The 13,134-nt window shown below is 39.9% G+C and overlaps 1 protein-coding gene across 2 annotated transcripts in view; it reads right to left on the reverse strand.

Annotated features, from left to right (window-relative positions):
* smurf2 (SMAD specific E3 ubiquitin protein ligase 2) overlaps window positions 1-13,134 on the reverse strand; it is a 72,205-nt gene that overhangs the window by 27,686 nt on the left and 31,385 nt on the right. Inside the window, exons 3-7 of one of the 2 annotated variants that reach the window (XM_059347629.1) lie at window positions 11,512-11,620; window positions 6,615-6,748; window positions 2,570-2,635; window positions 1,387-1,471; window positions 1,076-1,159 (exon numbers count right to left, since the gene is read on the reverse strand). In XM_059347629.1, coding sequence (XP_059203612.1) covers window positions 1,076-1,159; window positions 1,387-1,471; window positions 2,570-2,635; window positions 6,615-6,748; window positions 11,512-11,620 — 478 coding nt within the window. Of the gene's footprint in view, window positions 1-1,075; window positions 1,160-1,386; window positions 1,472-2,569; window positions 2,636-6,608; window positions 6,749-11,511; window positions 11,621-13,134 lie in introns of both variants that reach the window. The other variant, XM_059347628.1, reaches the window with a different exon arrangement.

The raw sequence follows: 13,134 nt of genomic DNA on the forward strand, positions 1-13,134 counted from the left end.
TGAGGAGACCGAGAAGAGCTGTTATATTTTGTTTTAGGTGAATAAACATTTTCAAATTGGTTTTTGTTATCAGTGTATTTTAAATTGTTTAACAACTCTATTCAAAGATTTGTGTAATTTAGACTTATTATAATGTTATATTTTAGTCAATATAATTATATTTTACTTAAAATAATTTAACTCACTTTTTGACTTAATCACTATCTAGATAATCAAAATATAATCTACATAATCAAATAAACTTATAATTTATAGCATTCTTGTCTTCACTATTGAACACAATGAAGAAATACAAGGCTACACTGTATCACAGTCAAATCAGACCATGGTAAGTGAACTTACTGCTGTTTGCTTTGAGTTGGATTTTGTAGTTACTGTAATTTTATATAATTATATCTCTAAATATATCAATATATTTTTAAATGTGATATGGAATTACACCTTATCACATATATCGATAGAGTTAAAAAAAAAAAATCTTTAAATATAAATGCTGCCCTTACTAGGGTTTGTCATATTTAGTTCTCTTAACGTAATGTTCGTTATTCTTTTCACATATAAATATATTTATTTCAGAAAAAGATTGGCCTATTTTATTTTAAAAGCTATTTTTATTTAAGATTTTCTTTTTATTTAAATGTGCACTTTATGGAGCTTTGGTTTTACAAAAAGGTACCCCTGTTATACAGTATTTATATTGACTTAAATAAACGGTTTCAATAAAACTACTTGTGACATGTCATATTTGGCTTTGACTTTGACTGAACATAAAAAACAATATCGGGACATATATTGTGTATTGATATTCAGCCTAAATATATTGGTATATGACTTTTGGTCCATAAAGCAAAATTGAAATCTAAAACTTTGTCGCAAGAGAAAACAGTCACCAAAGAGTTCATTTCTAGTTATAACTGAATTTCGATCAAAATTGTAGTTACTGCAGATAGGCTACAGTGTAGACTCCCCCAGTTTGGGAGCACGGAGGTCAGAATTGCGGCCTTCCGACGGCCTGCTGCTGTTTGATTTAAGAGCTTTTGGGTTTAAGTTTCTGTGGGCTGCACAGTGTACTCACCTGGTAGGCCTCTCCCACTGTGTGGTGCGTGTGATGTGGTTCAAGTACTGGATTCGCCCAGACGCCGTCCTCCTCTCCTCCCAGCTGGCAGCACAAACATACACAGACGCAGCAGTGAGCGGACATGGTTAAGCAGCCACAGAAACATCTAGTAGTGCTCTGTCTCGCTGCTCTGTCTCACCACATGAACATATCATATTGCGAACATCTTTACCCCTGTACGAGGAGGCAGCGTTTATCGTTTAGGATTCTCAACAGTCTCTAAAGAAAACTCCCTCTGAGATGATAAGAGATTTCCCCAACTCACTCACCCATCTGGGAGATCATTGTCAAACAGCCGACTGCAGTCCACCACAGGGCCTCCTGTGCCTATCCGGTCCCTCGACTGCAGGCTCACTGCAGCAACACATGGCACACAGATGCACACACTGTTACTAGACAGCAGATTACAGTGCAGGCGTGGATATTTTATCGAAGCATAATGGAGCTGTATATCTTTATAGGTAACAGGAATGGGGTTAAATTTTATCAGTGGTATCCTGGAGGTCTGGTTAAAAGAAGCTGCATTTTCCTTCTGCAAGTAGGGTCTGCTATTATGAAATTTAATCTCAAATTTTATATGAAGCCGGTGAGAAATGTGACGGCTTTTTGAGAAAACGAGAATGGGCAACATTTGGTAGACTAAAGCCAAGCACATTGGGTCTCATTTGTCCTCTTATTCTAGTGTGTATCCACGATTTGTTCTTTTTTTTTTTGTAGATTTCTGGGATTTACCAATGTTGCTTATTTTTGCTCTTCTCTCAGGTAAGAGAAAAAACAATCCACAAATGATTTGTCCAAGGAAACATAAGTTTTAAATGTAAGCAACATAAAAAAAGGCATTATTATCACATACTCAAATTGATTATATTTATTTGATTGTAGCTGTGGGTTTTTGATCTTCCTGAAATGCTTTGGAAAATCTTGTTTATTTCGTTTAACCTCTGAACAGTTTCAGGGTTTTTTTGGTTCCCGTCACATTTTACTCACTGTGGACTTTTTTTTAAATCATTGTGCACAATCATAGAATCACTAGAAATAGGGAGACTCCAGAGCACTTACTTTTACAAAAACCTGTTCTGTGTAAACAGTCTGCAGTTTAGTCGAAATTTGGCTGAATTTGTGTCATATGACTGCTGAGTCTCAGCTGAGTCATTCATGAGTTCACAGTTGCACTGAGGAGAGCAGAATTTAATGATTTTTACAGTGTCTGGTTGGTGCAATCGGTTTTTTTTTTTTACATTTTAAGAGACACAATTTTAAGCTTTGATTTTTCCTGTCAAAGGCATTCGTCCCACATGTTCTATTCTAGGACTATCGGCCAGTTGACAATCTGAAGATAAGGCCTGTTTACAGTGAAGAAAACATGCTTTTCAAAACCGCCTGCAGGTTTTAGGATCCAGGCAATTTTTATCACATCATCAATGCGTTGTTTTGATGTCCATCTGTACTCACCCACTATCTGGCCTCTGACCGTGTCACTGTCATTGGGACTCAGCTTGTTCAAGTCTAGTCTCTGGTCTGTGGAGAGAGGACAGAAAAAAGAAGTGGAGCGCAGAAGTAAAGGGAAGGAGAGACAACACCATGAGACAAACAGGAAACAAGAATAAACATGAAAGAAAAGAGACAAAAGAGGATTCATCAGTGTCAGAGATTTACAAAAAACATTAAACTAGCATATGTTGCATTTTTCCTCCTTGGACAAGTCCCCCTGCTCTGTATCATTTACATCACTCAGAGTCAACTCCTCTCTCCCTCATTATCCGTCTCTCATTCTTCTGTCTGTAGACCACAGCTTGGCTGTGCCCTGGAACAGATGGTCTGCTTTGTGGAACAGCCATGGGCTGTAAAAATCTCACCGAGCATCGGTACAGAGCAGGCTTCAGTTCAAATGCAGAGGTCAAACATTTGACAAATTTCAGTACAAAGCCTGCACTATTCCACTCAGTCTTAGCATGGACATGAACTTCTGCCAAAGTCTGGAAACTCTTTGTCTGAACTTCTTAAAGTCTGCGGAATTTGAGAGCGAGGGAGAAAGAGAGAGATCAGGCGGAAAGGGGAAAAAAAACAGACAAAAAAAAAATGTCCAAGTGCCTGCAGACATGAGAAATGCCACTATCTGCTCTCTGTTGTCTGGGTGTCATGCAGATCAGCTCAGGATGTCTGTCTAGACTAAACAGGGACCAAAACAGGCAATGGTCAAACCGTTACAAGGCTGGCCGGAGGTCAGCAGCCACAGAGTAAACAGAAAACACACACAGACAGTGAAATGTGTGCAGGGAAGAGCGCTCACTCTGACATGCATTAAAGTACATACATTTTAATGCACTCATATACACAAAGACGCAGACACTCTGCAATTATACATAAATGTTACAGTCGACTCAAGACACTCTACAATTATATACAAATATTTTAGTCAACCCGATGCCCTCTGTAAGGCCTGTGGAGGGGACAAAACTGCAACCGCTGGTGGATGCTGACAAAAAACAAAAGACTGACGAAAGAATGACAAATACTCACAGGGGGAGAGCGACCACAACAGAGAGAACCAACAAATCTTACACTTTAATAGCTCTACAATTATGCATGTCTGCTTAAAATGACCGGTTGTCTAGATCGGCAGACGGAGATAGAGGGAGGTTAGTCACAATGGCATTTTCTGTGTGTGTGTGTGTGTGTGTGTGTGTGTGTGTGTGTGCACATGCTGCCAGTCTACAGAGGAGACTGAAGGGAACGGGGTGAGGAGGAGGCCAGGAGAGAAAGGAAATGCAGAGGCAAACCACTCACAGCTGTGGCACAAGCTCCAGGTTTCCTGTGTCGCTCCAGGAAAACAACAGTGTCAGGGGCTTCTAGGAAAAGCAGTGGGATTCTTTCCCGTTTCAGGCCCGGCGAGCAGGTACCACGCAGGAAAAAAAAAATCACTCCAGACCGCTTTGTTGGAGCTACATCTGTCTGGCTTTTACTAGGAGCCATTTACTAAAGCCTCCGTCTCATTTATCCAGTTAGCTTCTGACATGAGACATTTTTACTGTAATTGCAGGGTGATGTTGATTGGCTCTTCCTGTTCTGGCAGGGGCAGAGTGTTGACCCCTCTCACACACAGGTCTGGCCTCTGTCAGACCTAGTGAAGGGGACAGGACACTAAAAAAGAGCTAGTCTATGTTCTGTCACTTAAACCTGACAGCAGCACTGTGGCGTTAACGTCTGCTTCTTATCACACTCCAGTTATAGGGGCTGGTTTGATGGATACGGCCTCATTTTACCATTAATAACTGCAATTAATAATTCAAGAGCTCTCCACCCCAGTCGAGAGAATAATGAACTGAGTAAGCTAAACGACAAATAAATAGCTCACTAAAGTAAAACAAACAGGGGCTGTGTAGTTTGGCAACGAAATCCGTGCTGCGACTGTATTATACAATTTTCATTTTCAGAACGAGAAGAAAGAGCATTTGGGGAAAAAATAGTCTGGGCGTCAGCTGACTGCATCCACAGCGATTTAATCATCAGTACAATAACACACAGTGCTGTAAAACAACATGTTTGGAGTTAAACAGAAAACAAAATTGACTCTGTTATGTTTGCATTTAGGACTTAAGGCGATATCCTTTAAAATGTGATTTCTTTACTGAAAAAAAACCTGTTAAAATATGGATGACAACAGCTCATTTATTTTCTTTAAACTTAAGCATTCAAAAGACTCCCAGTTAAACTTCAATGCAGACATTAAATGGGTAAACATTCAGGTTCCCTGAAGTAAATTGTGCAGCATACAAGCATGAGCAAATATCATTTCTTAATATTGTTAACAAAGTGACTTTCATCTCTCTTTGCACCTCTCCTCTTCCATCTATGCACCTTTGGTTCGTTTTCTTTTTAGAATATCATAAATATTTGATAATGTAAAATTGCACATCATCAAAACAACGTTAACGATATTATCCTAAACGATACACATCGTCCACTTCTACATGAGAGCTATGAAAATATCAGACACAGTGCCAGAAAAACCTAAATATAGCGAGGCGAAATTCCAAGCAGACAAACTCGCCATAAACCAAAGGTGAATCTGGGCTTTGCCTTCAGTTTCATTGAGCCAAGGAGGAGGAGCAAACATATAGCAAACATATAGCAAGTGACCAGTGAGCAAGGCAGCATGCCTTTAAAGGTGTCCCGTGGAGTTCATCATACAAAAACAAGAGGTGTGTTAATTTGGTGCTACATCATGTGTGTCCTCAGAGACGGGTGTAATTAATTCCTTCCAAATATAAAAAAAATGCTGAAACAATTTCTGAAACACTTTAAAACCTGCTTTGTTTACATTTTTCACAACCCTTGTTAATGCATTTTGGTCTGGTGTTTGTCTTAAAATCAATTCAGTCTGAAAATGTTTACACTAGGCCTAACCCAAATTTTTTAAACAATTGGAGCATCATTTTATCTCTGCTCCAATATCTGTACAAGCTCGACCTAAAAACGTATATATCTATTGAGCACCCACACCATCTTCTGACAATATATAGCTTTGTGAGCTTGACAATGGAGCTCAAAAAGGGTTTTCTTTTTTTTTTTGAGGAGCACTGAGCGAGACTGAGCCGAGCGGCCTGGAACATCTGCTCTGTAGTGGTAGTACTGGTCACAAACTCCACAGGGTACCTTTAATATACAACTAGGGCCGGGACTTGATTAAAAAAAAAGTATCTAATTAATTAGAGGCTTTGTAATTAATTAATCGAATTTAATCACATTTTAATCGCATATAAATATTTGACCTGAGAACAGTGAAACTTAATTTTTTTCACATGGATTTTTAGTATACCATTGAATAATGATGAATAATGAATAAGCTTAAGCAACAAAAATATTGTTTATTTTTGTTCAAGCCGAACAGACCAGTGCAATTTTTGCCATTAAGTGTAGCAGTAGCATATTTAGAAATATAGTACATTTCAGAAATTCAGGTAGCCTATAGGTAGGTAGACCTTCTGTAAACTAGAATACTTTGGTTTTTTAAGTAAAACACAATCCACGCTAGCTACCACACTAGCCGCTAGCTGCTATATGTTTTGCATTGAGGTGATACTTGAGGCTGGATGTGCTGCGGTGATATGTGAATTTCTTGTTGCATAGCAACACAATCATGCTCTTATCGACTCTTCCGTTTGTTTTCTGTAACAAAATGTCCCATCATCCACGGGCTCAACCAAAGCGCTTTCATCAGCTTCTTCCTTCATGTTCACTGTGGTTTGTTGTTGTCTGAACTCATGAACGCTAGTTGGTGCTCCAGTATAATCGGTCCGCCTGAAACTCATCCAGTGAGAAACGTTCCGCGGTGCAAAAATAAGTGCGATTAAAATGCGTCAATTTTTTTTAACGCTTTAATTTTTGGGTAATTAATTCATCTTAATTAACGCGTTAAAGTCCCGGCCCTATATACAACATAATTCAGCTTAGAGATTTGAGAAATAATAAGAAATGGGGTAATACTGACACTTACAGCCTGTGTCTTTAAGGCGGTTGATAGCGTTGGACAGAAGGCGGACACAGCCCAGGAAGCCAGCCCCTTGTTTCTTGTGAATCTTCTTGTGATTCCACACGCTGATGGTGATGGAATCTGATTTTCCAATATATCTGAGGGGGGAAAAAAGAGAAAAGGAGACAATTCAATATTTAATAACGATGGGCTGTCTAATAGACACCATGAGAGTCATTCGTGTGACTGTATGAAACATAATTGCTCATCTGATTAAAGCTGTTTAGAGACGTACCAGTGATGTCAACATCTAACAGCTAACGTGTTGACAAGAGACTCACTCAGGATGTCCCCAGTAATGCGGGGAGACACGCTTCCTCCCCTGAGGGACTACCACTAAGTCGCCTCGTCAAGGACACATTACAAGACACAGTGGGGACGTGGAGGCGGAAGAGGAAGAGGAAGGTGGGGAGGCTGAGAGGGATTTTCCAGCCAATGTGTGAATGTGTAAATCTGCCCCTGAGTGTCTGCGTACGAGACCGTGATCCTGTGAATCATTTATTTACAACCGGCCTTCACACATATCAAGGGGGATGAGAAAGAGCAACCATACAGTAGAGAGAAGACATTAAATTAGCTACTACAACTATGAACATAGTGTTCGTTTCTGGCTCTTTAGATTAGGCTGACACCAAGCTTTCAGATCCCTTTTCTTTGTGTTTAGTAATGTGACATCTTAAGAAAAATGAAGGCAGCTATTTGCCCCGAAATATGAAATGACCAGCATGACTAAACCAGCTTAATTGAAAATGTAATTGGGTATAAACCGTCATCAATCATTCTGTCAGATGTGGAGGGTTGTAATATTAATTGCATAATTCCATGGTTGTTTGCCTGGAAAATCAAAGTATTTGCAACATTATCATACATTCTGAATTGAAGAAGTTCAGGATAAGTTGCATGGAGTAGGAGACAGATATGACTGAAGATTAACAACATCACAAAGTAAGAGATGGCAAGTCGTCTTTCTATCAACAAATGTCTATCTGCCTTTTGGAGATCTGCATGAGAAAAGCTTAATGGAAACACCAAAATTAGATAAAAACTTCCCAAAAAGGCGCAAATTTTTTTTAAATTGCTTAAGATGGTTTTGTCTTCTTTTTTTTTTTTTTTTGGGGGGGGGGGGGGGGGGGGATGAACGGGAGATGGACACACTTTTTCCAAATAAGTTCTTATGTAATGAACATTTAACTCACATGACTGATCAGCTGTTTCCGCTCTGCTGGTCAGGACGAGCTGACATGAAAGAATAATTAAAAGTAGCACAAAGCTGAATCCAATTCCTGAAGACTTCTCTCCATTTTCCCTCTTGGGTGGCCAAAGATGTCCGATTAGCAACCTCTTTTTTGTTATTTTTCTCTCTCACACGCATCTCTACTTCTTCTACTGTTTTCTGACGGATTACCCTATAGCAACACATTACACTGCCATCTTCTGACCAAAGAACGTTTATGCAACTTTGTTTATTCGCTCTAAACCTGTTAATGGAAACCTTCCTAATTCACATTTTATTTGATGCAACATCTCAAAATTTGCTTCGACTTTAATGGAAACACAGCTATAAATTACAGAAGGAAGGATAACATAACATACGAGCAGCTCTGTGAGGCTTTACCAAGGCAGACAATGACGTCAACCTCATGGTGCCTCTAAAAAAAAGGCATAAGATCATGAAAGGCTGCATGCTTTATCCTCTGGCGACCATGAATATCTTTATACGTTTTAAGGACAATCCATCGAATAGTTGTTGAGATATTTCGGTCTGAATCAGAGTTGCGGGCCAACGGACAGACTGCCATTCAGCAGAGGTAAAAGCAACAGTAGCAGTAAAGTACATGGTCAGGTAACTATACAGACAGAGTGTATGTAGAGACAAAGATGAGACAGATTATATCCTGACAGCCAGTGTCTGCCTCCTCCATGCTCTCTCCTCTCCCTCTCCTGGTGTGTCAGGCGAGGCCGGCGGTGTGATAAAATCTCACCCTGTGAACCTGTTGTGGCACATCTGCTCGGGTGGGCTCCCTCCTTCGGTTGAAAACTAATCATCTGTACGATTCGCAGAACTGCATCCCACTATAATTATCATGCCGCTTACCAAAAGGGATATGAAACAATGGGGCTGTGAGTAAGACGTCTGGACATTTTGAGTCGATGCCAAATGCCTGTCTGGGGTGCGATGTGAGAGAGCTGCAATGTCAGACAGACGTGACGGGAGGGAAGTATTACTACCAAACCCCATTCATCTGGATCACCCTCCATGTAATAAAATTCATTAGTCTGGCTAAGATTTTTAATACCAGTCATAGGCAATAACACACGTACACACAAGGCACAAGAGACAATGGGAAAATTGCAATAAAAAAGAAAAGCAGCGGATTTAAAGAGTCAGATGTGCTGTCTAAATACATCCTTTTATTTGGCAGACTGTATTCATACAAGAGGCATCTTTGGCACTGTTTTTATTAGCTTTTTCCTGCTACTTACTGCCAAGAACATATGGTCAAAGTGAAAGAAAACATTTCATTACAGCAACAGTAAAGTCACAGTCTGAGATACAAACAGAACAAAGAGAAGGCCTGATATTAGCATTCAGCCTGCTCATGTTGTCAAATTAAGGAGGAAGCTGGCTTCCTCCCACAGTTCAAAAACATGCACTTAGGTTTAACTGGTGACTCTAAATTGCCCGTAGGAGTGAATGAGAGCGTGATTGTCTGTCTCTATGTGTCAGCCCTGTGATAGTCTGGAGACCTGTCCAGGGTGAACCCCGCCTCTACCCCAAAGTCAGCTGGGATCAGCTCCAGCCCCCACGACCTGAGTGCCGATAAGCGGTAAAGGATAATGGATGAATGAATGATTAAAAACAAAAAACAGGTGTATTTTGTGTTTTTAGTTGTTTCCACTATGTTTCAGCATATTTTAAGGGTTTTCACATATTTTTTGATGAACATCAGGATTGAAGATTTTGATTTGTGATTATTTTGGTCAGGATAATCATGACATGACATTTTCATATCTTCCTATGCCTAATGCTTGTAATAGCGCGGCTGTGCAACCTGTTCAAATCCACAGGGACATTATGCTCCAGCCTCAATTGTCAGAAAAAACCCCATTTAAAAGAAAAATGATTCTCCTTGTTTCCGAATTCTACTACATAGTAACACTAAGGATCTAATAAAGCCATTAATGGTGGTGCTGTTTAACTGGGTGCGATTCAGCTTGGATGGTGGGAGGAAAAATGGATGGATGAGTGGGCGCGTAAATAATTAGAGTCTAGACTGAGTACTTAACATTGCAGATGTATAATTTAATAACGCCATATCTGAAGAACTCCTAATGAACAAAATGTGATTGCGTGCACATTGGAGGGAGACTCCAAAAATGCTTGAAAATACTTCACCACACTAGCTGTGAAGATGTCAGCCCTTTAAAAACACAATTGCGTTACTAATAAGCAATGTGTCCTTGCACTCTACAACCAGACAACAGGAGTGTTTATTATGCTAATGTGTCATTAATTTCAATATCCTGTAGTTGTTAGTGTTAGTGTCTGTTTTACACACTTGGTGCAGGCAGAGTGAGTGTGTGTGAGGCAGGAGGCCAGATAGACTGTCTGCTATCCTTGGCATGCTGCACACATCCTGCAACAATGCTGAAGGGTCACAGTTCGCGGGACAGTTTGCTGGCTGTGACCGATGAAACCCTGGACACACAGACACACACTAAGAGGCACACGTACACAGTATTTCAACACCCTCAAACGATCGCATACAAACAAATGGAAAAAAAGATTCCCTGCCAACAGCTTTAATGCACCAGGCTGCAGTCAGAACACCAGGTGTTGCAGCCGTGTTTTAATAAGTGTGAGCCAGCCAGACGGCTTTCTAGCCTGCTCAATTAAAACCTCTCTCCTCCAACACACCACCTGAGAGTCCTTCTGCTGGCCATGGGGATAAACACTACAGACAGTAAAAAAGGAGGGTGCACTGATGTTAAACTTATCACTGGCACAGAAACACCAGTAATTTGCACATAAACTCCACTCAGCTACATCTGCAGGCTCTCGGGACAAATTAGAGTATAGAAAGCTCCACAGAGTCTCTTCTCCTCTCCATCGATCCATCTTTAAAAGGTGCGTACACACACACACACACACACACACACAACTTTTTCCCTCTTGTCAAATGTGACACGAGCTGCTAATTTAACAGCCATATAGCGAGAGAGGGTCCTGTATCCACAGCAACCAAACAAACGGAGACATGTGCTTCCTCTCGCTGTTGGCTACCCGCGACTGTTGGATAAACACCGGGGCGAATACTGGAAACTTTCACTCTCACATTTTCACTCACGCGCTCTGTCTCTTGTTTTTTTCCAGGTTACTTTCACAGGACGAACCATCTTTGGGAAAAGGCAATCAGGGTGCAACAAGACATGCACGTGTTTCAGTCAATGGAATAAAATACTATTGGAGACGCCCCTCCTTTTTCTGTTTCTTTAAACACTGCTCCAAGGGACGTTTTTAGACTCTTTTTACGGTGCTGAAGAGTTATGTCATTACAGAGTATGCAGATAAGTGAGAGACCAGATGCAAGAGCTGTTTACATCTGTTACTGTTTAGGTGCCGTTAATGACACAGGCTGACACTTCTCAGTGTGCTCACTTATTGAGGTTAAATAAAGAAAGACATAAAAACTGTGAGGCATTGTAATGGGCCGAGCAGGGCCTCAAACTGCTGTTTGTAATCAGATTAAGTCTTTAGGAAGGTGGGAGGTATTCAAATAAACCAAGAAGGAATCTGAGTTGTTTCTTGTCTTTGGAAACAGATGTGAGAAGTGACTGTGTTAAAGTGTCTGGGACTCACAGGTCATAGTGTTGGTTCCACTTGGGGTCAAGTGTGTTCCTCACAGTGTCTGTCGAGTGGCATTGCCCTGAACCGTCTACGACAACCTTGGCAAAGGGATCAGGGAGGCCTGCAGGGAGAGAGGGGAAACAGAACAACGCCAGCTCAGCCTCAGCCACATTCACCATCAATAAATTACAGATAAACAATTTAACAAGACACAAATGACAACATTACACAGCGGTGTTAGCTTGTTACACGGCAGACGGTGATAAATACAGCCGGCACAGATGCTGTGGTGTCTACAACCCTGTTGTTCTGCTGTGGGACCAGTCACACATTACTCATTGTTTACTTCCACAATTTTTCTTCTAGTTTGTTTCCAAATGAGGTCCTTTGGGGATAAAAGCACAGTTGTGGATAACTAAAGATGCATTACATTTGTTGCTCTTAATATATTAAAGGGATAGTTCAGATTTTTTGAAGTGGGACACACTATGAGATACATAGAGGTGGGGGAAATAATCGATACAGTATGGTATCGCGATATGTTGCCTGGTGATATTATATTGATTTATGGCCGCCAAGTATCGACATTTACTGCCATAATGCCCTCAGTACTTTGTGTGTTGTCACTTTTAGGAATATACTTGAGATACTGGTATCATATGAAACTAGAAAATCTAAGGAATTTATAGGCACCATGTGTCAGGTGCTGTGTCGGGAAGTTGTCGTAAATAACGCTGCAAAGTTAGCCTTTTTTTATGTTACATTCACAAAAATTTTAGGAAAAGTTTGATAAAATGCTGCAGTTGTTGTCGTCCATACATGTTTGATATCAGTTGAATTCAGTTTGACTGAATACTTTGTTGGTCAGTCTGTGGGTTTGACTCTCATTGTGGAGAAATAAAAAGGAGGAGCAGTCAGGAGTACAGGACCAGAAGCTAAGCAATATAGTGCTGAAAATAGGGACATTTTATCCATAATTTTAAAAAACGAACAAAGAAAAAAATCTAAATCAAGTGTACGCCACATTTTGAATAGTTTTAGCATTTATCATTTTGAATATTTTACTTTCAGACAGCCTTTTCCAATGGGAGACTGAAGCTGTTATATCCAACCAGACTCCAGTGTAGGGTTGTCAAAAGTATCGATACTCAAAAAAGTATCGATACTAAAACGTTGTATCCGGATACAATACTAATTTTCAAAAGTATCGATACCTAGCCAAGGAATGAACACTTGTTAAGTTGTTATTTTTTTATCAATCTTGCCTAATATTGTGCACAGCATACAACCTCAAAATATTGTTCTGTTATTGTTTATTGTATTTTTTTATTTATTTTTTTGCACTACCTCAGACCTGAAGCTTGTTATCATAGTTGCAGTTTCTTTTTGCAAAACTGTTTTTGATTATAAATATTTAACCTGTGGTTCTGTTAATTTTTACATGTTGCATTTTTCTTGTTAATAAAAATATTTCTGTTAAATTTTGGGGTCTTTGTTTTTATCCTTGTGGTAAGGAAAATGGTATTGAGTATCGAATATCGAGTATTGATATTGAGTTGAAAATTTTGGTATTGTGACAACCCTACTCCATTGACAAAAACAGTAATTCTATCTTGCGGAAAACATGAATTGCTG

Source organism: Centropristis striata, chromosome 13, assembly GCF_030273125.1.
Source record: "Centropristis striata isolate RG_2023a ecotype Rhode Island chromosome 13, C.striata_1.0, whole genome shotgun sequence".
Taxonomy (NCBI): Eukaryota; Metazoa; Chordata; class Actinopteri; order Perciformes; family Serranidae; genus Centropristis; species Centropristis striata.